The sequence below is a fragment of the Micromys minutus genome, assembly GCF_963924665.1.
Source record: "Micromys minutus genome assembly, chromosome: 23".
NCBI lineage: Eukaryota > Metazoa > Chordata > Mammalia > Rodentia > Muridae > Micromys > Micromys minutus.
In genome coordinates this window covers 13,409,737-13,435,899 of record NC_137958.1, presented here as the reverse complement: position 1 = coordinate 13,435,899, position 26,163 = coordinate 13,409,737, and the positions used below count along the sequence as shown (strand labels likewise).

The window sequence follows — 26,163 nt, the reverse complement described above, 5'->3', positions numbered from 1 at the left end:
TGCATCACCTCAGTGACAACCCAGTGGGCAGGGGGGACTGCTCTATACTGTCTGATCTTTGAGGAGGAACTGGAGGAAGGGGGGGGGGCATGTGGCTCATTCATAGGAGAGCAATAGGCATCATGTCTCAGACATTGTTAGGTTACCCGAATAGCTAAAAGTGTATGTAGAAAAATGTTAGGTGTTTCCCAGTCAGTGTTTGCTCGAGGTTAGGAGGAGAAAGAGTTGGTGAGACAGGCTGGAAAGGGGTTGGTCATACAGGGGAGCTTTTTGGGAAAATGAGATAGTTCTGTATTTTGATCATGGTGGCACACTGTAGTATGTAAATCTGCACACATGGTAAAATGACATAGAACTAGACACATACCATTCAATGTTCATTTCCTGATTTCAGTATTGTAATGTAGCTATATCAGATAGAAACACAAACGGAGATAAGGTGAAATGTCTGGGACCCCTGTTCTGCTGTTGTAGCGAGTCCTTTGAGAATAAAGTTTAGTTTAAACAATTGGTGCTTTCCTCACATGGGAAATAATATTATTTTTGAACCCTTTAACTAGATTGCTATTTGTTCTTGCTATTAATAAAAACGCTGTCCACAAACATTTCATCTCCTATAATCCTTACGTGTTCTCACCCTAGAGAACAGGAAAAAGAAGATCCACAGTGTACATGAGGAATATTCTTGACAACGCCATGAAGTAAGTATGGTCAGAGGCTGGTGCCGTGGGCCTGGGTGCCTGTGGATGCTCTCAGTGAGCTGCTGTCCTCGGCTTCCTGTAGACCACTGGTGCTGGAGTGTCTAGTGGGAAACGCTTCTATAAACACACCCCACTTGTCATGGATAAATAGTAAAGGGGGCTTTTATCAGTGAGTACTTCTGAGGACACAGCATGATGATTTGTTTGAGTTGTTGATGGGCTTCGTTGGTGGAACTTGCTCTTATTTTGAAAACATATTCTCTGGGTAGATGAGTCATCTCTGTTCTGTTGTTAGCCTTCATTATGTCTGATAGCCGAGAGCTGTGACTTTTCTAAATAATTGCTATTGTTGGCTCTAAAAGGCTTTGAGATTCGTAATTGCTTGATGTGCCTTTTGGTATACTGATTAACGCTTTTGAGTTTTCAGGTAGCCAGAGAACAGTTTCTATAGTGGTTTTGTGCAGCTTTAAAGGGGAGACATCTCTGCATAGTGCCGTGGCTCAAAGCTGTTAACATGATGCTTCTGTTGTGGATAACACATGTTTTCTTTGCAGGGTGATTTCTAACATGGAGATGAGGACATTGGGTAAGAAAGACCTTTGTTAAAGTCTGTGTTTTGTTTGCAACTTCATTCTTCCTAAGCAATGGGCAGGCAAGAAAATCACTCCCAGCTGTATAATGCGGTGTAGTGGATAGCAACAGCTCCTAAGTGACCACAATGTCTGTCTTGGCACCAGGACCTCCAGGGTCAGCTGCTGAGTGTGTTTTGTTGAAGGGGTCTCTGGGTCTTCTGGTTTTCCTCTTTCTTCTCTCACAGCTGAACTGATGATTATCTCAGGGTGTCCTTCAGGGTGCACTTGGCAGTTCTCTCGCAGGAGCTTCTTTCTCTCCAGCCTTCTCACCACACACAGTCTTAGACTCATATGTGCTGTCCATTTGGTTCGCATAGGGTCATAAACCTGGGCTTGGTCCCAGGGAACAAAGATGGGCCACTGGATAAGTAGTGTGGTTCTGTGGAGTGGACACCAACTCAGAGTCTGGAGATAACTGTCACATGCCAACCATAAGTGCTGGAACCTTGCCTTTGGGGCTAGCCTGAGGGGAAAGTAAGGATTCAGGGGTCTCCTGATGGAGGAGAGAAGGAGTCTTGGGAGGCCTTCCAAGGCCAGTATTAGCTAAATTAAGTCTCGACAGGCAAGGAGGGTTATCTCCCTCTGTGATAACGAAGGGAGAGCAGTGAATATACCCAGGTCCAGGCCTTTCTGATGTTGATCATGATTCATGAAGGGAACTGTTTTTATCCACTCCTGTTTTATGGGCTTGGATGTTTTTCATATGTGTGGGGACCCTAATGAAAATTTAATTTGGAAGGGGCGTAACAGCATGCTCAACAGCTGTATACACAGTTCAGTGAACCATGAGGGTGACTTATCTCCACAGGGGACTGGCCTCAGCCTGAAGAGGATGTGTTTACCAGACCACCCTTGTCTATAGCCAGGGACTATACCCTACCAGACAGGGCATAACATGTGAGATCCAGGCTCATCCTGCTGCTGTGGCTAAGAGCTGTGTAGTGTGGGCGGCTTTCTTGCTGCTTCGGGGAGCTCTGTGTGGTGCCAGGCCTGCGGGCATCTTGCTGGGCAGCGTCTCAGTGCTTTTCAAAACTTTTCCTTTCTGTCTTGTGCTTTGCTTCCCACCAGGAATGTTGTCATTGCAAACCGAACACTGCAAATTAAGGTTGTTAAGCGCTTATTCTGAGTTCTCCCGTCATTACCCAGATGGCTAATTAAGCAGGGTGAAGAAACTGTTTTTCCTGAGGGGCCACAGAGCACCCATGCCTTTTTGGGAGAAAGCATTTGCCCCTCATACCTGTTCTGGGGCTTTAGAGATTCTGAGGGTGGGGTGGTTGTTAGGGAAGCCCAGGAGAAGCCCTGCCTGATAGTCTATTCGCTCTGTCTTGTTAGGGCTGGTCAGTCATATCAAGATGGGGAAAGCAATAATTGGCTTAATTCTCACTGTTGGCCCTTTCAGTCTGATGACTTGCGCCCATCAGCATAGTTTGCCACAGCGCTTGACCGCCCATCAGCTCATAGCCACTGTACTATGGGCTCGGGACGTAGAAGGGAAGCCACATGGCCCTACCACTGAGGCCTGCCATCCCTCCAGCTAGACCCCTTGAGAGTTAAGGGGTTAAGTCAGGAACTGACTGGCATGGTCTAGCCTGCTTCCTGAACACTACTCTCTCCATGACTGCCTCTCTGTTCAATTTCAGAGCCAAGGTTAATTCCCCTCTTACAAGAGGAAGATAGGCACCAGAGGCTGCTCATGGGCCTGGTAAGTAGTCTGTGGGCTTCTGAAGTGCTGCCAGGAGTGGTCCCTAGAGACAGTAGGAAGGACAGACTACTGGTCATTCTGATGACATTTTCTGCTAACTAGTCAACAACGGTGCTTCCAGCACTGCTGGCCTGGGTGTTCAGTGGCAAGCAGAACGTGGATGGTTTCTACCCACTTAGGGCAGAGGAGATGAATTAGCCACATGAATAAGTATGTGATAAAGAATACACAGACTGTGATAAAAAATACGTGTGTGTGTGTGTGTGTGTATGTATGTGTATGTATGTATGTGTGTGTATGTGTATGTATGTGTGTGTGTGTGTGTGTGTGTGTGTGTGTGTCTACATTCTGCAATTTCAGATGCATTCCCCTGCTTCTAGCTTTGACATGGTTTCTTGGGATCTGAGTTCAGGTCTTCAGACTTACAGTCACTTTTACCCACTGAGCCACATCCACGGCCTATTTTTGCTTTCCAGCTATCAAACTGACAAAGTGTTTTGTCATTAAGTTATGACATTAACAAGGTTTGGGATGAGGAATTGGCTTTCCTCATGCCAGGTGTTGAAAACCAGCACAAACTTTTTCCATGGCATCTTGTAGAAGTGCAAACCCCAGCTATAGTGGTCTACTTCCAGGAACTGAATCTACTTCCGGGAACTGAAAAGTTGTGGCTATAGCAAACCCATTCTCCTCTTCCTCCCTTTACAGTGGAACTCCTCAGTGGCAGGACACTAGTTCAGTGGCTGACACTCATGCAAACTTTCTGTCAGATCTGTGTGCATGTTCATGTGCCCGTGTATCCATGCACAAGTGTGTGTGTGTGTGTGTGTGTGTGTATGTGTGTGTGTGTGTGTGTGTGGGTTATTAATAACAGTGAAAGAAACACATGCAAGAAAGAAAAAAAAAAACCAATTTTAGTACTTTTTACAAAATTAACTACATCCAGTCATTAAAGCTAGTGTAAAATGTTCAGTGACACAGGGAAATTATTACATAGAAAGAAATATTAAAATGCATGTGCATACCCATGTAAGGCAGGACCAAAATGTTCATGCAGGTGAAGAACTATGTGCTCCTTTAAGTTTGCTTATATTATATATTTTATTTTATCTATTTTTTGAGACATGAGCCATGTCTCAAGTAGCCCACCTGAGCTCTCTGTGTGCCTAAGAGTTACCCGACCTTGGACTCCCGAACCTCCCGCCTTAGTCTCTCATGTGCTAGGATGATATGGGGATTGTGTCAGGCATTAATTTTCATTAATTTATAGGCATTGCAGAAAAGTTAAATAGCACCAATAAGTACACAGTATTTCATAGAAGAAAACCGTTTAAAAAGCCCAGTGAACTAACTCACTCCAGGGGCTGACTTGGGATACAGTGGCCGTGTGTCTTGTTGCTGAGGTCACAGGGACTCCACTAAGACGGGAGACTTATGCGTTTGTCATGCTCCTGTACAGCTCTCACCCATTGTCACCACACAGAGGTCTCTTTGGTTAAAAAAGAAAAAAAAAAAAAAAAAAAGCTTGCTGAGCAGGGCAAAGGAGGGCCAGAGTGGGAGGAAGAGGAAGGATAAAGGAAAAAAGATGGAGGGCAGGGAATGCCAACCACTGATGGGAGGCTAGGGCTGGGGCAGAAACAGAGGTCTGGAGACACAAGAATGAATATTCGTTACCATTGCCTGTGAGGCGGGTGGAGCTGGGCAGAGGGTGCTGCCTCCTTATAGCAATGTCTGTCCTCCCAGGAAGTCCCTACAGACCCTTCCCAAGCACAGGCTTTTCATGGAGCACAGTCTCTCCGTGGAGGTGGAGAACATTCTCTATGCGGAGCACAGTCTCTCCGTGGAGGTGGAGCACGTTCTCTATGTGGAGCACAGTCATTCCATGGAGCACGTTCTCTCTGTGGAGCAGTGTCTCTGTGCATCCCAAAGCCTGTAACTTCAAAGCTGGAGCCTTTCACGAGCTTCCTTGAAGGATTCTTGTCAGGGCTGAAGGACTCCCAAGTTGCTTTCGGTTAAGAAGTTCCTCCTGAGAAAAATGTTGAAGCCATTGATGTTTGCCAGCAGAGGGCAACCGAGAGTCATGTACTTTTTGGGGAGAAGGAGGTTGGTTTTTTTGGTTTTGTTTTGTTTTTTCTTTCTAAGACTGTGGGGTTTTTATGTTGATATAAAATAGTAATACCCCTAAATAAAATCAGTTACAGGTGTGGATAGACCTGTTATGACTCTTACCTGGTGTTTGTCCTGTTTTCAGATGGTGTCTGAGCTAAGAGACCATCTACTGAGATACCTACAGGGTGTAGAAAAGAAGAAAATTGAACAGATGGTTCTGGACTACATTTCAAAACTGGTTGGTTTTACTTTTTCTTCTAATTTCAACCACACCCTTAGCCCCATGTGTTATTCTCAAGGTATAGTCAGTGAGACCATTGGTTGTTACTATGCGGTATGTGTGTGTGTGTGTGTGTGTGTGTGTGTGTGTGGTGTATGTACATGCGTGTGTGCATGTCCAGGTGAAGTGCCCCTGGACATGTGGAGATGGAGGCTGATTGTAGATCTCCTCTTCTGCCATCTTCTACCTTAATGAGTTAGTTTGTTGGTTTTTTGGAGACAGGACCACTCACTGAAAAATGGATCTCATTAATGCCGGCCAAGGAATTCCAGGAATCCACCTGTCTCTGCCTCTTCTCTCCCTAGCCCTGCAGGTGCTCTGCATGCGTTTTCACATGGTGTTTAGAATTCAAAGGCAGGTTCTCATTTTTGTATAGGAGGCCCTTTACTGACTGAGACATCTTCCCAGCACCCTTGACCCCACTTTGTTTTTTAGGTTAGGTTAGAGATTTCAGTCTTCAGATGGGTCTCTTTGGTGCTTTAGATTGTGGGACGGGAAGAACAGCAGATGAAGAACCTTCGATGTTGAATGTGGTTTACTGTCTTACCTTAGACTAGGTGATAGATCTGTGCCCTTGAAAGCAAAGACCACAAGGCCAGCATGGCTGCCACGGGTCATCTTGGCAACTTCCAACTCTTTATTAAAACAATGAGTATTGCTTTCTGTACAAGAGCGTTTATAGACATGGGAGAGCTTGCACTTGAATTCATCTTTAGATCCAGAAGACAAACCAGGCCAGCCTCCAGCCCAGCTTCATCTCTCCTGCCACTTCGGCTAGGAGATGGCAGCTCATCACCTGCTAGCCACGAAGTAGATGGTGTTATGCAGGCCAGTCATGTGGCTGCTGGATATTGAACTAGGTCCCTCTGGAAGAGCAGTCCATGCTCTTAACTGCTGAGCCATCTTTCCAGCCCCAATGAATTTTATAATTTTAATACACTAGGAAAGGCTGGGTGTTGTCATATAATGGTATTTACAATCAGAGCTTCAGAGCTCCTCCATCCCCCTTTTGATACAGCTGTAGGTAGGTGCACTTTCAGAACATGGTACTCACCTTTTCCATATTGAGAGAATTGTTCTTAGTCATTTTTCTTTCTTCAAAGATATGTCTTTTTGTCCCTATCTTTTGGTCAACCTTATTTTTTTTAAACTAAGGCCATTTTTAAAGCAGCCTGGTAAATGGGTCTGTATGGGTACAGATACACAAGGCTGCTTGGGAGTATTCTGCAACTTCAGGGACTATCAGGAGTTACTTGCATGAAACCATCTCTAACCAGCAAGACCTAATTCATGCATCTGTCACTTTTAGTATTGCTGGTGACCCAGGGATACCTCCTCCAAATATCCTTGCTTCCTTATGACACAGGCCTGGCTTGCCCATGGTTACCTCCACAGCCACGTCTTTGGTGATTATGCCCAGTTTGTATATAGTGGGAGTTGGGGATTATTTTTCCACACTAGGTATTGGCAGGCAACAGGTGGCTTCAGCTCAGGATGTGACACAGGGGCCTTGAAATCCAAGTCCATTGTCTTAAAGAACCTGGTACAACAAGGCAGCTTCCTTTGGAAGCCATCACCAACGAAGGTGATGTAAGTGCCCACCTCTTCCGTGACATTTCTCTTCTTCTCAGAAGAACTTTTAAAGCCTCCTTGTTTCTCTTCTCAGTGTCTTTGTCGTCTGCATTTTCTTAGCAAGGAACATTTTATGCTGACGCTTAATTTTAGATACCAAAACCCCTCTCCACCGTATTTGAGCCTCTCTACCTTTCTCCCTCTCTCTCTTTTTTAGGATGGTAAAGACACCATGGAGAACATGTAGCGTTTTTTAAATATAAACCTGTTTGCTCATTCAGTGGTGTGGCGGCTGCGCAGAGCCACTGGCTTTCAGAGCATGAAGCTCTCAGTGGTGTGTCTGAGACACCGACGAGCTGACAGCCCACATCTTAAGAGAATCTCTTTCTGTTTGAGTTTCACTTTCCAAAGTGCTGAGAATTTCTGTTCTTCTCTCTACTTAATACATGCATGTTTGCCCAGGACTTTGCTGATTCCTTGAGCCAGCAGGCCCAGAGATGATGCCTGTGTTGTGCCCCTGACTTTCTAAACATTTGCAACCAGTCATGTCCTGGAAATATGATCAAGGAAATTGCGGTAGGGTTTGAAGATATTGTCCACATGTAGTTTGCTCTTAGCCGGAGAATCCCACATCACAGAGGACAGCATTTGGTTCTACGTGGAGCTCCTTCCTGCCTTGCTTCCTGCTCTTAACCTTCATGCAGCTGGCCCACGTGGACAACCTTGTGGAGACTTCCCTACCGCTGACAAACTTGCAAAATTAGAATAGGTTTCTAGATAAAGCCCTAAGGCCAAAAAAAGGCATCCGGTTTGGGTGGGTATGGTGCTGCTTTGTTGAGCGCTGGCTCCAGTTGGTGACTTTTTACAACTCCCCCACCCCCGTGCATGAACTTGCCTTCCTCTCACAGGGAAAGACATGGAGATTTGGTAGGGAGACGCAGCTCCACAGAGCCTGGCCCCGATGCCATCCACGGCTTGTGTACATGACTCTAGCCTGCCCTGCCACCTTTCTTCACCCTCGCAGGTCTCAGCCCTGGCAGTGTGGCAGGCTGGCAGCTAAGTCTAGCATTTGACCTTCAGTAATGAGTTAAGAGTCCGTCAGTGTGAGAGCCAGTTGACTGCTCAGAGGATCCTTGCCAGACAGGGGGTACTCTGTTATAGCGGGGGCACGTCTCCAGCCTTTCCATTTTGGATTTCAGTGCTTCAGAACTGCTTTCAGAAGGCTTAGTTGTATGGTGGCCTGGCCACAGCCTGAATGCCACCTGTCATGGAGAGGTAGTCAGAGCTACGGGGGACGGCTGGGAGGACCTTAAGGGGAAGGGTGGGAGCTATGGTTCATGGATCTTCTTTCCCTCTAGCTGGATCTCATTTGGTTCCTGCTGGAAACCAGTTGGAAGAAACACAGTGTGCACCCTTGGGTTCTCCACCTGTACGCAAGTATTTTTCGGTCTCCTTTATCACAGTGTGCAGAGAGCTAGTAACTCTGATGACTGCCTGTTTTACCAAAGCCCCGTTGAAGCATTAGTCCACAGTCGCTCTCACCAGCTCCAGAACCATCTACCTTAGTCTCATACACAGAACCCAAGACCACTTCAGCTGTCCTCTGTGGTGTATGGTTGAGGAGGAGGGAGAGACACATGAGCCTACTATTTCCAAGGACAGAAATGTCAATGAATATAATTTATAAGACTACCGGGTATGGTGTGAGACTCTATGCTTTTGGCTATTGGGCAGTCTCCCATTTATGAACCTTTACCCAGAGCATAGCACTTAATAGGGATCTCTGTATGTGGTACTCAGAGGCACTACTCAGAACCAACAGGGTGCTTGGCTGACATAATACTTTGTTGTTTCTGACTCAGCAAAACCCACGGCAGTACTGCAGATTTTGACGTCTTTCATCTCATGACCAGGATTTTGGATGCTGCCAGTGGTTTGTGTTTCCCTCTGCCTCCTGGTGAGTCTGGGGTCTCTTGCCATTTGCTGTAATCAATTTGCCACATGGTCTCTGGGCTGAACTTCAAGATGGCGCCTGGGTGTCAGCAGCTGGTTCTGGTGAGGAATAAGCCTTCAGGTTGGTCTCTATTGGCCACTAAACTGAACTGTTGTCAGCTCTAGGAAGTGGTTCCAGCCAGTTCTCATGTGCATCTCTAGCTGAACTTGCACCAGTGTCACAGAGTTGCTTCTGAGAAGTTTCTCTCTTAGTTTCATACTTTATTGTCTGGAGAGGCTTGAAGGTAAACACCAAGGGGAAGCAGGCTGGTGTCAAGTGTTAGGCTGGCCCTTAAGTGCTTAGATGCAGACAGTTTTCTTCAGGATTTTGAGAAAAGGCCTAATAGGGTTTCCACGGTACCCTTTCCAAGTGTGTACAGTTATTCATGTAAGTGGCCACTTGTTACATCAGTCCATGAGTGTATGGAGTAACTGTTCCATGCCAGGTAATGTACAAGGAATGAAAGCAGTTACAAACACCAGTGGGAGGGGCACAGGCCAGTATTTGATGTAAGAAATGCATAAATAAGCTTCTGTTTGCTATGAACATCTGCCTTGTGTTTACTGTGTTGCCAAGAACCATCTTCAGCTTGGAGAGGGGTTCCTGAGAGAAGGGGTGTTTGAGAGCGGCCAAAACCAAAGGATTTGAAGTCAAATTACACGTTACAAGCTGACAGCCTATATTCTGTTTAAGATAGCTTTCCAAATTGCTATCTCCCTTGCGACAGCTTTCTCTTGAAATTCTGACACACCAAAGAGGGCATCGGATCCCATTACAGATGGTCGTGAGCCACCATGTGGTTGCTGGGAATTGAACTCAGGATGTCTGGAAGAGCAGCCAGGGCTCTTAACCACTGAGCAACCTCTCCAGCCCCTTCTCTTGCAATTCTAAAATCTCTCTGGATGATAACTCATCTCTTGAGGATCAAAAGTCCAGTTATGTGAGGCCCTTCCTATCATTAATATTGCATCCTTATATTGTGCATAGTTGAGAAATTATATACTATTGACCTCATGTTTTTAAGAGTTCTTTCCCACAGCCTTAAGGGCTGTCCTGAAGGTTTCAGCATTTACTATTTTTGCTAAGACAATAGACACATCCTGGCCCCCTGGACTCATGCTATCTCTGATTATCATGGAGTCATTATTCTTAACAGGGAGGACATTCCCCAAAGGAGGAACATGAAAATATGCACTTTATTATACAAACAAGCCTTATGCCCACAGCAGCCATCGACACTCACTGAGATCCAAACCCTGCTGACTCTGTTACAGGAGCAGGAGCCATGCCACGCTGTCTCTTCCATGGCCGAGCCAGACTTGGCACTATGGTTTTTTTTATTGTTATAGAAAGAATATACAACATGAGATCAAGCCTTTTAACACTTTAATGTCAATATAGTATTAATTCTAGGCACGCTCTCATCTTCCAAACGGCCTCTTCTGATAATTCACATCCAGCAGCTACCCTTCCCTCTCTTCTTCATCCTTGGCCACAACATTTCTCTTGTTTCTGAGTCTGACCACTTTAGACCATTCTTATAAATAGAACCATGTAGTGTTTGTCTCTTCCATGACTACTGGCTTATTTTTACAAGACCAGTGCTCTAACTCCTGATCTACAAGGTCACTATTGGCTTACTTTAACCACCATAATGTCCTCTGGGTCCAGTCATTTGTCCTGTATAAGATATCTTTTTAAAACTGGGTAACATTACACTGCTTGTGTACTTTACATTTTATTTACCTCTTTATCAGTGGGCATTTATATATCTTAGTTATTGTGAATTATAGTTTGATGAACATTAGTGTATATATGTCTTAGTTAAGGTTTTACTGCTGTGAACAGATACCATGACCAAGGCAAGTCTTATAAATGACAATATTTAATTGGAGCTGCTTTGCAGGTTCAGAGGTTCAGTCCATTATCATTAATACATAAACATGGCAACGTGCAGGCAGGCATGGTTCAGGAGGAGCTGAGAGTTCTATATTTTCACCTGAAGGAAATCAGGAACAGATTGGGTATCCTCAGGCAGCTAGGAGGAGGGTCTCCAAGCCCACCCCCACAGTAACACACTCCTTCCAACAAGGCCACACCTTCTAATAGTGCCACTCCCTGGGCCAACCATATGCAAACCATCACAGTGTACAAATCCCTTTAAATATCTTGACTTTATTTCTTTTGGATGCTCAGGGAGATTACATGATCATTTGCTGATTCCATTTTTGGCTTCTGTGAGTTGGCTCAGGCTGTCTCTCATAGTGGTGGTGCCATTTCACTGACCCATCAACAGTGCAGAAGGGCTTCTATTTCTCCACACTCTCTCCAACACTTGCCTTTGTTTTTGCACCATGAGAGGTTCAAGGTAATATTTCACCATAGTTCTGATTTGTATGTTGCTAAATAGAGATATTGACTCTGTCTTTCCATGTAACTCAGGACGAGTCATGTCTTTTTCAGGGAAAAACTCCTTTGTGTAAACATGTTAATAAGATTGGATGTGGTCTTGCTATTGACTTTTATTATTTTTATGGTCTAGATTTTAACTTCCCAGTATGTTTCTTATTTATGCCATTTTAAAATTTTTCTAGCTACCTTTTATCTGTTACCACTCTTGCTTTCCTTCTACCATAATCCTCTCTGCCCCATTCCCTGCCCTATTGTAGGCTCAGGTAGCTCAGGATGACTTCAAACTTTTGTAGCTAACACTGGCCTTTAACTTCTGATTCTCCAAGTGCTGGGATTACAGGTGTGTGTTTCCACACCACACCTGGCTTTTCCTTTTCTATCTTCCTGTGACAAGGGAAGAGAGAGTAAAGTGGTACTGGAGAGAGGGGGTGAGAGAGAGGGGGTATAAGGGGTTCATATATGCAGGTGTATAAGGGTGCTTGCTTTTAAGGTCTATGGGATTAGTGAAAACTGAGTTTCATGAGTCAGACATTTAAGTAGAAGGAGGGAGTGTGGAAGTGGCAAACAGAGTCTTGACTTTTTGTTTGTGTGTTTGTCACCATCTCTCTCTCCCTGGCTGCAGCAAGACCAGCGGCCCTGGACGCCGATGATTAGTCGGATGAAAGTGATGGCTAGTTATAGCTACCTGCTCTGCTGAGGGCTGACACAGAGAGGAGACTGAATAGGCCACTGTGCTTGATGCTGGGCTAGTGAAGCTTGTGCAGGATTGGGATGGGTACATGCACACAGCATTGGAAGAGGAATTCTGAATCTGGGAAACAGGACTTATGATCTAGTATAAATGCTTTTTTCAGGAATACGTTTTGACTTTATTAGTCTGGGAAAGAATTCCCAAGTCCATGTGAATCTTTAGTGTTGATTAGATAGTCATACTATAATTTGTTCTGAACTGGGGAACCCAGTGAACCCAATCTGTTTTTAGCCATTCACATCAACTTGAGGACAACATCTGCGCGTCATGTGATCCTTGATGTTGCCAGGAATTATATGTTCAGAGAGAAGATGCCATGACCTCCCAGAACTCAAACCCCAGTCCACTGAGCATCATTTGGCCATGTGCATCCCAGAGTGCAGGCTGTGGTCCTCTGTCATTCCTGCATCCACTCAGTTGTTCAGCGTGTACATATTACCACAAGACTCTTCCTGTCCTGGCTAGTTTTATGTCAACTTGACAAAAGCCATCTGAGAGGAGGAACCTCAACTAAAAAATTGTTTCCCTTAGATTAGGGGGGCATGGGCAAGCTTGTAGGGATTTTTTTTAAATTAGTGATAAATGTATGTGAGGGTCCAGCCCATTATGAGTAGAGCCATCTCTGGGCTGTTGGTCCTCAGTTCTATAACAAAGCAGGCTGAGCAAGAAATGAGGATCAAGCCAGTAAGCAGCACCCTCCATGGCCTCTGCATTAGCTCCTGCCTCTAAGTTTCTGTCCTGATTGAGTTCCTGTCCCTGCGGCCTTTGATGATGAACAGTGACATGAAACTGTTAGGAGAACAGACACTATCCTCCCCACATTGCTTTGGCTGTGGTGTTTCGTCAGAGAAATACAAAACTCTAACTAGAACATGTCCCTCTCTCTTCTTCCCCCCTTGGTACCCCTAGTCCCTCTCATATATGTTTAAACTACAGTATTCCTGTGGGTCTAACCCATTCTTTACCTATCGGCATGGTAATATTCCAAGCAAAATTCATTCTTCTGTTACCATGCTCAAAAACTTTCAGTGCCTCAAAGTTTCCTGGATAAATTCCTTAGTAGCATTCAGCATCAGGTCCATGTTATATGTACACACAGCACAGAGCTGGTCACATGTAACACACATAAATGTGTGTTTATCTTTGTGATGAACCAATTGCCACCTCTACCTACCACAAGGCAAGGAGAACAGGAGTGGTAATGATCAGCATTTTGTTCGCTACCCTACTACCCACCCTGCCTTGTGTATGAGAATGCGTTAAGTACCTTTTGTCCAAACTTACCTGTCAATCATCAGGTTTCAACTCAGATGATCACTTCATGTTTCTGAATACAACCATGCTTTCACCCTAGGTCTCTGCTGATACTGTTACCGTACCACAGCTATTAGATATTGAGGTAGCATGATGCTCTGGTTAAGAACTAAGGCTACAGTCCCACCGGCCATGTTCAGGCTACTTTAACCTCTGGCTTACTAACTATAGGATGCAGGGAAGCTTCTAGCTCCTGCGAATCTTGGTTTTCCTATTTGAACCTATGGGAATCTAGTAGTTGCATCCTAGTGTTGGGTGTGGAGCAGGTGAGCCAGTGCTCACTTAGTGTGTGTCCAGTGTTAATCCCGTTGTACCGTATGCTGGGCTCCATACGACAACTCTATTCCTCAAAATAGCCAGAAGGAAAGGTGTTAGCATTCCACTTTAGGAGGTGAAGGGAGGAAGTTCAGAAAGGCCAGTTACTTAGAGCTGGTTAGTTCGACAGCAGCAGGATGCTAGCCCGGGTGTGCTTGTTCCTCTGACTCTGGCGTTTCAGCCCACTGAGTGTAGATCTCTCCAGAGATACTCAAGAGGCTGACACTCGATGATGGGTTTTCTGATTCTCACCTGGTCTGCTATCTCCTTCCATGTGTCTTGTGTTTTGTCCCTTGTCACTGATAGTGTGTAAAAAGCTCTTGGTTTGTAGCCCTACGAGAGAGAGAGAGAGAGAGAGAGAGAGAGAGAGAGAGAGAGAGAGAGAGAGAGAGAGAGCATTTCTACTGAATTCTTACAGGCTTCTGATGATTGGGTCATACCATCTATGTTTCTTCTTTTCTCTAATTTAGTCCAAGTAGACTTCAAAAGTCTTTACAAGAGGACCAGAGATACAGATACAACTTGTCCTCTGGCTCCAGCTTCCTCTTACCTTTCAGCAAAATAGTTTCTATCCCAACAGCCATTTAGCTTGGGCATATAAAGTTTGAAGACCTGTTATCAAGGACCAGGAGCTGCTTGTCACTGAAGGGTCAGCTGACCCAGGCCCTAAGCAAGCTCAGCGCTTTATGGACAGGATCAAACCATCCTGTGTCCAACCTGGAGTTGCGGCTAGTCAGGTCTGCTTCTGCTCCACTCACCCAGGTTTCCACTCTCTGCACACGATCCTCGGGGTCCACTGTCTTCCTTTGTACAACCTGCTGCACTACATTGATAACGGGGTGCTGCTGCTCACTGAGACCGTGGTCACAAGGCTTATGAAAGGTAAGCAAATCTGAGTTAAGCAGAGAGTGCATCTCAGCCTGGCCACCCTCGGGGCTGACTTCTGGGTATGTGGCACACGGGCCCACCTACCTTCAGAAAGGTCCGATGCTCAGCCTCACACTCTGCAGTATGTATTGAAACTCTTATTATTTGGACACACATCACTTTACTTTACCCTGAACTTGGACCTACAAATTCTTAGTATAGCCCATGTCCTGGAACCACCCACCCCTTCAGGCCAGTTGAAAGTACTTTAGCCCCTCAGGAGGTCCTAAAGAACTTCGGAGTCCAGACACTAGTGTTAGATTTGTTTTCTGTACACAAGGGTAAAGAGAGGCTGGGAGTCTTTGTCCATGAATTTGTTTTCTTTTTAAATCAAGTATTACGAATGGCTTACTTTCAGCCAGTTCATTTTGTCATTTCAAAGTTCGACTGGAAATGCAAGAAAAACTCATGACAGATAGCAGTGTGCCTGACCTTCAAGGCCGGCTTCATTCTCTTTCTGATGTAGGTCATGCATGCTTGCCTTCTGTTAATGTTAAGTTGGTAGATAAAACTGCTTTATATCCAGAAGTCTGTTACCAAATAAAAGGCCCCTTGATTCTGAGTCACCAACTAAAACGCTCAAAGTATCGGTAGCCTGCGCATGCGGGGTTGGAACGTCTCAGAAGGAATCACTCGGGATTTAAAACTTGCCACTGTGTTTAAGTGGATGTGTCTGTCTTATCTGTTGATCTCCAACTTTTTCCTGTAGATCTGGACAACTCAGAGAAAAATGAGAAACTGAAATTTAGCATCATTGTACGACTCCCTCCGGTAACCTTGAAACTCATTTCCTCTTAAGCCCTGGTCTGTCCTCCTTCGTTTGTTGCCTGTAAGAAGATAGTTTTTTCCATTTTGGCTGAAGTTGGTTCACTTCCCATCCACCTCCACCCTTCTGTTGGCTGTTCCCCATGGGGCCTACCCAGTGCGCTTCTCTGAGTTACTCTGCAGCATACTGTATGCAGATAGCTTATCCATTTTGTCCCCTTGGAGGCCACAGTCACATTTACATCAGGGTCTGAGTAGGAGGGAGAAGGGAAACATGTGCCTCCGACATTCAAACTGATAAGGGATTTAAATACAGGTGAGGTCAGAAGGTTCTAGAACTGCATTTCCCCCCCTCCTCCTATTGCATTGCTGAACATAGAAAAATATTTCCAGGTCAAACAAAGAATGAAAACCATGAGGGAAGAGGTTACGAAGCCACTCCTTGCTCTTTTGTGGAGATATTAGCTCTTAGAGTCAGAAGCATCATGAAATTCCACAGCGAGGTCTGTCAAACCTCTGACTTTGCAAACTTCCTGACCCAAGAGCCTGGCCCATCCTATGTGCTGTTTACACACCAGGAGCACTGGGACCTTTGGCACCGGCCATCCTCCCCAAAAGGATGTCCCTTCTGGACCTGGGGGGTCTTGCCTCATAGTGTTTCAGTCACAGGCTTCCTGAGAACACAGCACCGACCTTCCCCAGCTCTGTTTCCCCGAGGAACAGAATTATTCAGTTTGGTCTCCAAACCTGACTTTTCTTTTGTCCTGTATTGTTGGGGTACTTAAAGTTTCTAAGCCAGACAGAAGAGATACCACATAAATACAGACAACCATCTTTAGCGTCCAGTCAAAGTTCCTTTGGGTTGGTATGCTCACCTCCAGCTTTGGAAGATCTCAGATTCAGCATCAGGAAGAACAGAATTTGGCAGCACTGATGTAAAAGTTGTTTTCTTCAAGGTAGCAGTTGAGGGAGTATTTATGAAAACTTCAGAAGCATATTTCTTGAGTGTGGCCTCTCTTCAACGGTCAGGCATCACAAATGTTCTGCATTTTAGAATAGCTCACCACTTGGGAATAACAGTTTGAAGTTAAGAGGAGGTATGTGGTCTGTCGGTGCCCTGTGACCTGTACTGTCCTCTGTGTGGCTTTCAACCTCACTTAGCTTATTGGCCAGAAGGTCTGTCGGCTTTGGGACCATCCCATGAGTTCCAACATCATTTCACGGAACCACGTGGCCCAGCTACTGAAGAACTACAAGAAAGAGGTGAGTCTATGTAAACCCAGATAGTAAACCCCGCCTAACACTTCAATATGCCCAGTACACACAATTACATTTTTTTTTCATCATTTTATTTAAAGTTCGGTATGTTGTGGAGAAGCAATTCATGCATAGGGAGTGTTTTCCCTTTTAGCCTCGGAACTCTATGATTGACAAGACATCATTTCCAGTAGAATTTCTGCCTCTGAACTACTTCATTGAAATTTTGATGGGCCTGGAGTCTTCCAACCAAGGTAACCCTTTCCTCTGTCCCCGGAGATTGCTTTGTCACCGCAGTCATTCCGCATTCCTGTTCTGCATTGTTTTCTTCCTTAAATACCCCTTACGAGTACGTCCTTAGTAAAGTTGACTTTCGTTAGAGAGAGTACAGTGCTACCTAATTACCAGTGGAGTACTTACCTTTGAAGACTGAAAGGGACTTGGGGTATTTAAACGAAAGCTTAATGACATTTAACAACATATTCTCAGAATAACACACTTCAGTAAAATATAAAATGATGTTCCCAGCAAGCTGTGGGAACGTTATAAACAGCCCTGGCTTCATAGTAACTCTTTCTCTCTCTCTCTTTGCCTCCCTCCCTCTCTCCCTCCTTCCCTCCCTCCCTTCCTCCCTCTCTAGCACTGCATGGCTTTGAAGGAAATGACAATGTGGATGCAGAATTTATAGAGGAAGCTGCTCTGAAGCACACCACCTCACTTTTGGGCTTATGAAAGTGAACATTCAGAATCCAGATGACCAATTTCAATGTCTTCACCTCCTGTTCCTGGGAATTCTTCAACTGTCTTTAAGATTGGGAACAGGTCAGAATATACTGCAGCGCTGTTGGCTTCAGTGCAGTTCTCATTCAGAGGCAGCTGCTACGTCTCTCAGTTTGAGCAGCCAGTAACCAGCCAAGAGGAGAGAACACGTTCAAGACCATGTGGCAGGAACAGTGCCCTTCTTGTGGCCCAGTAGGCTGGGAGCTAGTTCTGTGGCACTACAGAGTCTAATAAAAAACATAGAGGGCAGTGCTCAGAATAAAAGGAGCCAGGCAGATCGCTGGAAAGAACATAAAACAAGAAGGAAAAGTAAATGTCGTGAGGAGGATTTCAGAAGAACATGAAACTGGAGTAAACAAGATCTGTCTTTCTAGTACGGAGTAACTGTGACAAATCATTTGTAATACGGGACTTAAACCAGCCTTTGCCTTTGTGGTGGTTCAGATAGAGCCCCATTCAATTTTATATTTATGATTTAGTACTATCTTGTCATTAAATACAACCTCAAATGCTGAAACCTTTGGTCTGACTCTCCTTAAGTTTTGGGTGTGGCCTTATTTCCATAAGGCATTTTGAACCCATCAGTATGACCCTGCAGAGGCCCCGCTACCTGAGGACGTGTTCTGTCTTTGCTCATCTGTCTCCTGCAGTGATGTCACGCTCACCCATAAGGCTCAGCTTTCCAGACTTGGTTCTGCTTCTCTGTGGCCACTGCTGGTTCCTGTTCACCTGGTGACAATTTAATGATTCTAAATATCACTAACTCATATGCAATTCACCATATTTTCTGCAGTCTTTGCTGTGCTCTGTAGAAACTGCCCTAGCCTATGGAATATCCCTTTTGCTCCAAATGGTCAGCCAGGCTCAGAATCTTGTCACCAAAGTCAGCAATGTGACAATAAGATATGTCTGCATTACTTCTGTCTGGTCACTTGTGTTACAGATTCCTCTGTACTGGAGAGCAGGTTTTATTTAGTTCAAATTAAATTTAAAAGATCTTCTTGGCTAATAAAACTCTTGCAAAATACTTAATTTGTATTTTAAATGGCTCACCTACTTTCAGCTGTTATAACTATACTTGCCTACAGTTTTTGAGTGAATGACGTTTTCTTCCGTTCTTTGCTTTTCTTCATTTCTGCCTGCACTGTTCCTGTGACTTCCTGAAGCTGAACTGATTGGACACGTAACTGAAGTAGACTTCAGGGTGACTTTGACACTCAGCTCATAATTTCCCACTAACTTGCTGTTTGCTGAAGAGTGACACGTAAATCTCTTGGCATTTAACTCTCAAATTCTGACCCTGTGCCATAGCAACACACTCTAGCAGCCGAGAGAAAAACATGCTTTTGGCCTTTTTCTTTAAAAGGCTGGGCCAGGTTTTCTCTACCACTTGGAGTCCGTTTCTGCCTCAAAAAACAAAAATATTCATGCTCTAGGGCTGTAAACACACACACACACACACACACACACACACACACACACACACGGAAGGTGACAGTAATTTAAGACACTTTAGTTCATGGCAGCCCCTGCCTTTTATCCACTAGCAACGTACACTGCAATATTCTATGCTCCTCCTTTCTGTGATTAAAAAGATCTTTCCATTCTTAGGCTGTTTAAACTTCCTCTGTGTATATTTTTTAATACCCAAAAGGATCCTAATTCCTGTGTTATTTAAGATCCTGTTTCAGTGTGCATTACTGTTTGAGTGTGCAATGGCTCCTATAACATAGAAACTGTTTGGGTGTGCAATGGCTCCTATAACATAGAAACGGTTTGAGTGTGCAATGGCTCCTATAACATAGAAACTGTTTGAGTGTGCAATGGCTCCTATAACATAGAAACTGTTTGAGTGTGCAATGGCTCCTATGACATAGAAACTGTTTAAGTGTGCAATGGTTCCTATAACATAGAAACTGTTTGAGTGTGCAATGGCTCCTATAACATAGAAACTGTTTGAGTGTGCAATGGCTCCTATGACATAGAAACTGTTTAAGTGTGCAATGGTTCCTATAACATAGAAACTGTTTAAGTGTGCAGCAACATAGAAACTGTTTGAGTGTGCAATGGTTCCTATAACATAGAAACTGTTTGAGTGTGCAATGGTTCCAATAACATAGAAACTGCTTTGAGTGTGAAATTGATTCTATTATATAGAAACTGTTTGAGTGTGCAATGGCTCCTATAACATAGAAACTGTTTGAGTGTGAAATGGCTCCTATAACATAGAAACTGTTTGAGTGTGTAATGGCTCCTATAACATAGAAACTGTTTGAGTGTGCAATGGTTCCTTATGACATAGAAACTGTTTGAATGTGCAATGGCTCTATACATAGAAACTGTTTGAGTGTGCAATGGTTCCTATAACATAGAAACTGTTTGAGTGTGCAATGGTTCTTATAACATAGAAACTGTTTGAGTGTGCAATGGTTCCTATAACATAGAAACTGAGTGTGCAATGGTTCCTATAACATAGAAACTGTTTGAGTGTGTAATGGTTCCTATAACATAGAAACTGTTTGAGTGTGCAATGGTTCCTATAACATAGAAACTGTTTGAGTGTGCAATGGCTCCTATAACATAGAAACTGAGTGTGCAATGGTTCCTATAACATAGAAACTGTTTGAGTGTGCAATGGCTCCTATAACATAGAAACTGAGTGTGCAATGGTTCCTATAACATAGAAACTGTTTGAGTGTGCAATGGCTCCTTTCTTAGCTAAGTGGCTGGTGCTTACATGCTATTTGCTTTTGGATGATCCTTGCAAAGTAAAGAGGCCAAATTCAGGGCTCACACAATGAGAGTGAACTTAAATTCCCTTCCAGTGTGGCCGGACAGGGGCTTGGAACATGGTGATGGGTTAGGAAAGTGAAGGTATGGTATGTCTCAGTCTGCCAGAGCTGGACACGACATTCATAACTACTACCAGCACAAGACAAACAGCTTAAGCATATTTGTAAGTGTGAAAGGACAAGCCGCACACATACTAGGGAAAGTTATTTATTTTGTACTCTGACAGCATCTCGTCACTGCAAACAGTGAAAAAGAAACACATGACATACACGTTGACATAACTGTAGCCCATGTCCCCATTCGATGGAACGGAGCAGGCAGCAGTTGGTGGGTGTGTAAGGAGACCGCTGTTTTGGAAACAGCCCGCTGCTGTTGACTGTACCTAGCTGATCAGCAGCGCTAGAACGGGGATACTCACTCTCCACAGACCAGGCCCTCTCTCTGAGAAGGCCGGATTAGCTCACGTTTAGATTTCAATGGGCTTTACAGCAGGTTTCCTAATGTGCCTCCTGTTGGCTCCAAGTTCCGAGGGCTTGAACGGAGCCATCGCCCCGTACGGCTTGGGCAGAGGAAGCGCGGTGTCCGTTTCAGGCATATAGGCATTTGGACGCTGCTCTGCGGTTGTGTAAACACCACTGGGCAGCTGCCTGTAGTCCATTTCCACGTACTCCTGCAAAGGAAGATGTTCTCCGTTCAGGTTTCTGGAAGCGCGTGGACCTACTTTTCCTGGGTCCTAAAAGGGCATCTTTAGGCCCTGCTGAATGATTGGAGGAGGTTGAAGCCCGCCCCCACCCCAGTTGCCTGCCATTTGAATGGACGGCATAGCTCAAGCATCGTGCAGATGCCCTGGCTTAGTGTGGGTCAGAAACTCTCTGGTTCCGCACGCACTGCCCCTCAGCTCAGTCTCCATCACTGAGCCCTTTATTACTTTTGGCAAAGGCAGAAATAGTTTTCCTTTGTCCCCGGTGAGCAAATATTAAGTGATGAGAAGAAGAACCGGAAAGGAATGGTGAGCATTCCTTAGGGTCTTCAACGTTCTGCCGGTGCTTGTGGGAAATAACTCCCAGGATGCTGAAGTAAAAACTCTGTTTAGGGAGAGGCAGGGATACCACAGGGACGTCCTGAGTGCTGGGAGAGATTCCAGCAGAACAGAAATTATAAGTCAGACCCCACCTGAAGCCATCCCTACTGTGTGTTTGCAATGCACATTTAAAAAATAATTTATGTGCATTGGAGTTTTGCCTGCCTGCGTGTCTGCGTGACAGTGTCAGATCTTGGATTTGCAGACTGTTGTAAGTTGTCATGTGGGTGCTGGGAATTGAACCCGGGTCCGCAGGAAGGGCAGCCAGTGCTCTTAACCACTAAGCTGTCTCTCCAGCCATCTGGTATATGCTTTGGAAAGTGTTGGATTAGAAAGTAAAACATGCTGGTTGCAGAGCCATTAGTGTAACAGTCCAAGCAAACTGTATTCCCCAGTGTGGGCTTCTTGGAATGAAATGCCTTATTCTAATCTTAAACTATTGAGGGGACTTGGGGTTAGACGGATAAATAGGGACTTCAGTGACCAATCAAGTCCTTGGTCACTGGGGAGGAGAAAGAGGTTGCATAGAGTTCTATGCTACTATGCCGGGTGTGGCTGTGGAGGTCACAACAGAAGGCACAGAAGGGTCAGTTGTGGTGTGAGCAAATGCTAATTGTCATAGACCTGCCGAGGGAGGCCACGGCGTTCAACCATGACACTCCAGGGTGTGACTGGGATGGGACTTGATGGCCGCCAGCTGTTCCTCAGGGAGAAAGGTGGTGCTTTGGACTGCTAGTTCAAAGTCTTTTCTACATGCCCAACCCCCTTTTCACTAGCCATGCCTGTTAGAGTGGGAAGCTTTCATATACAGGTTGAAGCAATCCTAATCCATAACCCTGAGATCCAAAATGCTCCAGTCTGAGGATCCCCATATGATGTCACAAATAGATAATTCCATAATGATATCATGATTGCAGGCAAATTAAATAGACATAAATATGCATGAGGTCACCTTCAGCCCATGTGGAGGAGGTATTACATGAAACAGGCGAGCCTGGTGTTTAGACTTGGGCTCTGTCCCCCAAAGACCTCATGGAAATCATAGAAAGTTCAAACCATCTCTGTTCCCAGGCCTTTCAGATAAAGGACCCCCCACTGTGTCCTGAGGGGACTGGCTCCGAAGGCAGCACACTGGCACACTTTGCATCATGGGAGAGAGAGCTTACCTGAGACTTCTCAGCAGTGGCAAAGGCGTACATTTCTTCATCTCGGAGTACCTTCAGCCAGTCCTTCTCGATCTCTCTGTTGAGCGGGAGGCCCTTTTCTATCCTGGAACTGCAGGAGAAGATGAATTCTTCTTTCTCTCTCACCTCCTTTTGGAGTTCAATGGTCAGGGCTTGCTTCATGGACAGTTCGGCCACAAGAGCCATCATTTCCTGGGTGACGTCTTTGATCTTTTTTTGGTAGCTATTCATCTAGAAATGAAGAGCCCATGGTTTAGTTGGTATAGCTGTTCTGTGAGGATGTAGAGAATACAGAGGATTGCCGGCTACCTGTGTGGGCAGCCTTTCCTGAAGGGTTGAGAGATTAACTGGAATTCATAGGAAATCCCTGATTTTCTAGGGACAGAACCTCTCCTACTCACTCTTGTGTTGCTGTGATACAACAGTGAGCTCAAGAAACGTGGAGGGAAGGGCCTTTTTGTCAAACACTTCCATTATTGAAGGAAATCAGGGCATGAGTTCAAGCAAAAGCCACAGGGCAAGTAACACTGCCTATTAGATTATTCCCTGGACCACTCTGGGCATGCTAAGCTAGCTTTGTTACATAGCCTAAACCTAACTGTCTAGGGACGGTGCTGGCCACAGAGGACTGGTCCCCTATCATCAACCATTAGTCAAGACATACCTTCATTGACAGTGGCCAAAGCCAAGCTGATCTAGGAAGCAGACTCTCCTTCTTTGCAAGTGTCTGTAGGCTGTGTCACATTGTGAAAACTAACCAGGACAGAACTCAACATGTTTGGTTTTGTAAATAAGAAACAAAAATAAAGAAAGAAACTAAAAGAAAGGTTTCTCTAATTACCAGTTTCCAGGTTGGAGAACCTTGAGACTAGCTTGGTGTTTGTTTTTTAAGAGGCAAAGAGGGGGAGGGAGATACTCTTGCTGCCTAAATTCTGGCTCAACCAATAATATGGGTTAATCAGTTTGAGCCTTTACAGCTGTTTGGGGTCTTCCTGGTCACTCTGTGGCACCGTGTTTCTCTAGTCTTACAAATAATTTCCAGAGGCTCTGCCATCTTTGAAAAATCATCTCTCAATGAAAAAGTGACTTTTTCTTAAGACAGGAGATTCATTTTACAAAGGGAAGGAGGAGACATTTACAGAAATTTGGGGAAAGGTGTTAATTCAGACAAGGCTCAGTGGCTTAAATGAATTTTGTCACCTCTTTGTTTATAAGGCTCCATTGTACACGACTACTATTGGGCTCAGCAGAGCAGAAGGGGGACAGGCCACTCGACAAAGGTGTTTTCACCACTTTTAGGTGGATAGTCACAGCAATTTCCCACAATGCTTTGCAAAACTATTTGCAGAACAGGGTTGACTATTTGCTTATATACTCAGGAAACAGTTTTCTAGAGTTTATTACATGCGAGGCCTCAAAAAACCGAAAGAGGAAATACCCTACCCTCTGGAGCCTAGCCTGGGGTTTAGGGATCCTTGACCCTTAGCAGGCAAAGCAGGGCAGTCAGCGAGGTGCGGGTATACACTCAGTCACCTTCAGCTGGTTTCCTCCTCCTCACCCTGCTAGACAGTGTGTGACACCCTCATGTCAGACACAGCAAGTATTGCTGAGTGGTTAAAAGCCCTCTTCTGGAGGATGCTCAACAGTCCCACAGAAGCTGGGTGAGTGCACCGTCCTCCACCAGGTAGGGTGGGATCTGCCACCCTTCGTCACCAGCCTCTCCTACTCATATTGCTGTTAGTAGTGCCAGCCTAGCAGCTTCACATCCCCAACCCTGATGTCACTTGGGAGGGTTGGCCTGGGGATTGTGTGACTGCTGTTGCTCCTCAATCACCCCTGTCCCTCTGTGCGTTCTGGCTGAATACTGTCTCAAAGCAATTCCTACTCAGATACTGGATAAGTGATGCTTTCTGCTCAGAAAGAAACAATAAGGGTTTGACTTTGTACACAAACTACAACGATAAGGATTAGCATATTTGAGAAGTTGCCCTGAAAAAATAAAACTTAAATAATCTCCTCGAAAAGACTGTGCTTCCTTCCTATGAAGTGGATTCACTCAGGGAGTGGACTGAAGCTCATGTTGGACTAATATTTATGTTTTGCTATATTTTTAGACTCATAAAACTTCATCTCTCTAGTGCTTCCCAAAAATGAAGAAGAACAGAGCATGGAGGGGGAGAGGAGCTGGGACAGGGAGGGGGGTTCTGTCACTCAGGGAGAAAGGGGGGTTCTGTCAGGGAGAGAGTGGGGTGGTTCCATCACACGGGGAGGGGAATTTCATCACTCAAGGAGAGAGTAGGGGGTTTCTGTCACTCAGGCAAACCTTCTTGGCTAAGAGCAATGTGTCCTCCTTGCAAGCCTGAGTTTTGCCTTTGAGTCTGTTTATGAGATGGGACACCTGCTCGTAGATGAAATCCTTCTCCAGTAGTTTCTCCTCCTTCTTTGCTAGCTGAAGTTCCAGCTACAGTTGGAAACAATTTCAGTAGGAGTTTTAAAAATGACTTATGTAAGGCATGGTCTTCATCCCTCCCTCCACCTCCCTCCCTCCCCCCCCCCCCCCCCCGCCCTCTACCCAACCAGAGGCACATTGCTTTCTTTGTTGTTAAAATGCCTCTGAAAAGTCTCTGGAGCTACACCAGGTCAGGGGATACTCTGGTGGGAAGGGGCTGTCCTCCTAGGGTAGACTATGGCCCTCTGGCTCTATCTGGGACCCACAATGCCATTCTTCCCAGATGTTTCCACCAGGATGACAAATTAACATATTCAATTGAGAAGTCAAAATTCTTTACAGGGCTAGGAGAGAAGGGTGCCTCTAGATCCTGAAACTACCAGATCTTTCCTTCCTTGGATAAATATCTGGAAAGTTAGGATTTAGGACCCCGTTACAAGTAGGGGAAGGCTAGTGGCTAAAACTGTGGAGGATGATGGGTCTGCAAGTATCTGTGAGCAAACAGTTGTGTTTAAGAAAGAACTTTTACCGTGTCTAACTTCTTGATCATTTCTTCTTCGGTCAGATCTCTCCCCCGAAGGAAGCGGATCCTGCCCTGGCCCTCAGGGTTCACAAAGCGTTTCTCCAGGTCTTTTATCCTATCTGTGCACTGCGAAAACTGTTGCACAAGAAGCAAACATTAGCTTTCAGTTTAACTCTCCAGCTTGGTAAATCTTCAAATTCCGGAGCCAGGGCTCGTGAGCTCATTTTGGGGAGCTATGCAGATGGGGTGTGGAGTAGACCCTGGCTGGGTTCCTACAAGCCTGTCCAATTGTGTGTGATGTTCATGGGATGCCGTGTGGTTAAGGGCTCAAAATGGCCGTTGCAGCCTTGCTGCGGGCGATTCAGAGACAGGGGCAGCTGGCATGTACCAAGCTGGGTTTCTCGCTGGCAGCGGCCTCAGTGGCATCCAAAAAGGAAATTAACAGTTAACCTAGTATGCACTCTGTGCATGATGGTCTCAGACACATGTATACTTTTCACCAGAGAGCCTTTGAATAGATTATAGCTGTTGACTCTCAGAGACGTGGAAGTGGGTATCCATCATAGAAACAGTACCGATGCTCAGTTCAAAGGGGTGGGAGCGTGTAGAGCGCCCGGATAACC

General features: G+C 45.2%; 2 protein-coding genes across 2 annotated transcripts in view; one reads left to right on the top strand and one right to left on the bottom strand.

Annotated features, from left to right (window-relative positions):
* The window catches only part of GSAP (gamma-secretase activating protein), a 93,764-nt gene extending 75,894 nt beyond the window's left edge, over positions 1 to 17,870 (top strand). Inside the window, 11 exon segments of the mRNA XM_080936069.1 lie at positions 643 to 701; positions 1,256 to 1,287; positions 2,974 to 3,035; positions 5,287 to 5,382; positions 8,355 to 8,425; positions 8,859 to 8,953; positions 14,544 to 14,663; positions 15,418 to 15,479; positions 16,635 to 16,736; positions 16,885 to 16,984; positions 17,371 to 17,870. Of these exon segments, the coding sequence (XP_080792195.1) occupies positions 643 to 701; positions 1,256 to 1,287; positions 2,974 to 3,035; positions 5,287 to 5,382; positions 8,355 to 8,425; positions 8,859 to 8,953; positions 14,544 to 14,663; positions 15,418 to 15,479; positions 16,635 to 16,736; positions 16,885 to 16,984; positions 17,371 to 17,462 (891 nt within the window). The 3' untranslated portion in view covers positions 17,463 to 17,870.
* A 2,899-nt stretch (positions 17,871 to 20,769) lies between these two features.
* CCDC146 (coiled-coil domain containing 146) overlaps positions 20,770 to 26,163 on the bottom strand; it is a gene marked incomplete at both ends in the record, with an annotated part of 97,307 nt that continues 91,913 nt past the window's right edge. The window contains 4 exons of the mRNA XM_080936068.1: positions 20,770 to 20,973; positions 22,551 to 22,799; positions 24,892 to 25,029; positions 25,547 to 25,675. Of these exons, the coding sequence (XP_080792194.1) occupies positions 20,770 to 20,973; positions 22,551 to 22,799; positions 24,892 to 25,029; positions 25,547 to 25,675 (720 nt within the window). The remainder of the gene's footprint in view (positions 20,974 to 22,550; positions 22,800 to 24,891; positions 25,030 to 25,546; positions 25,676 to 26,163) is intronic.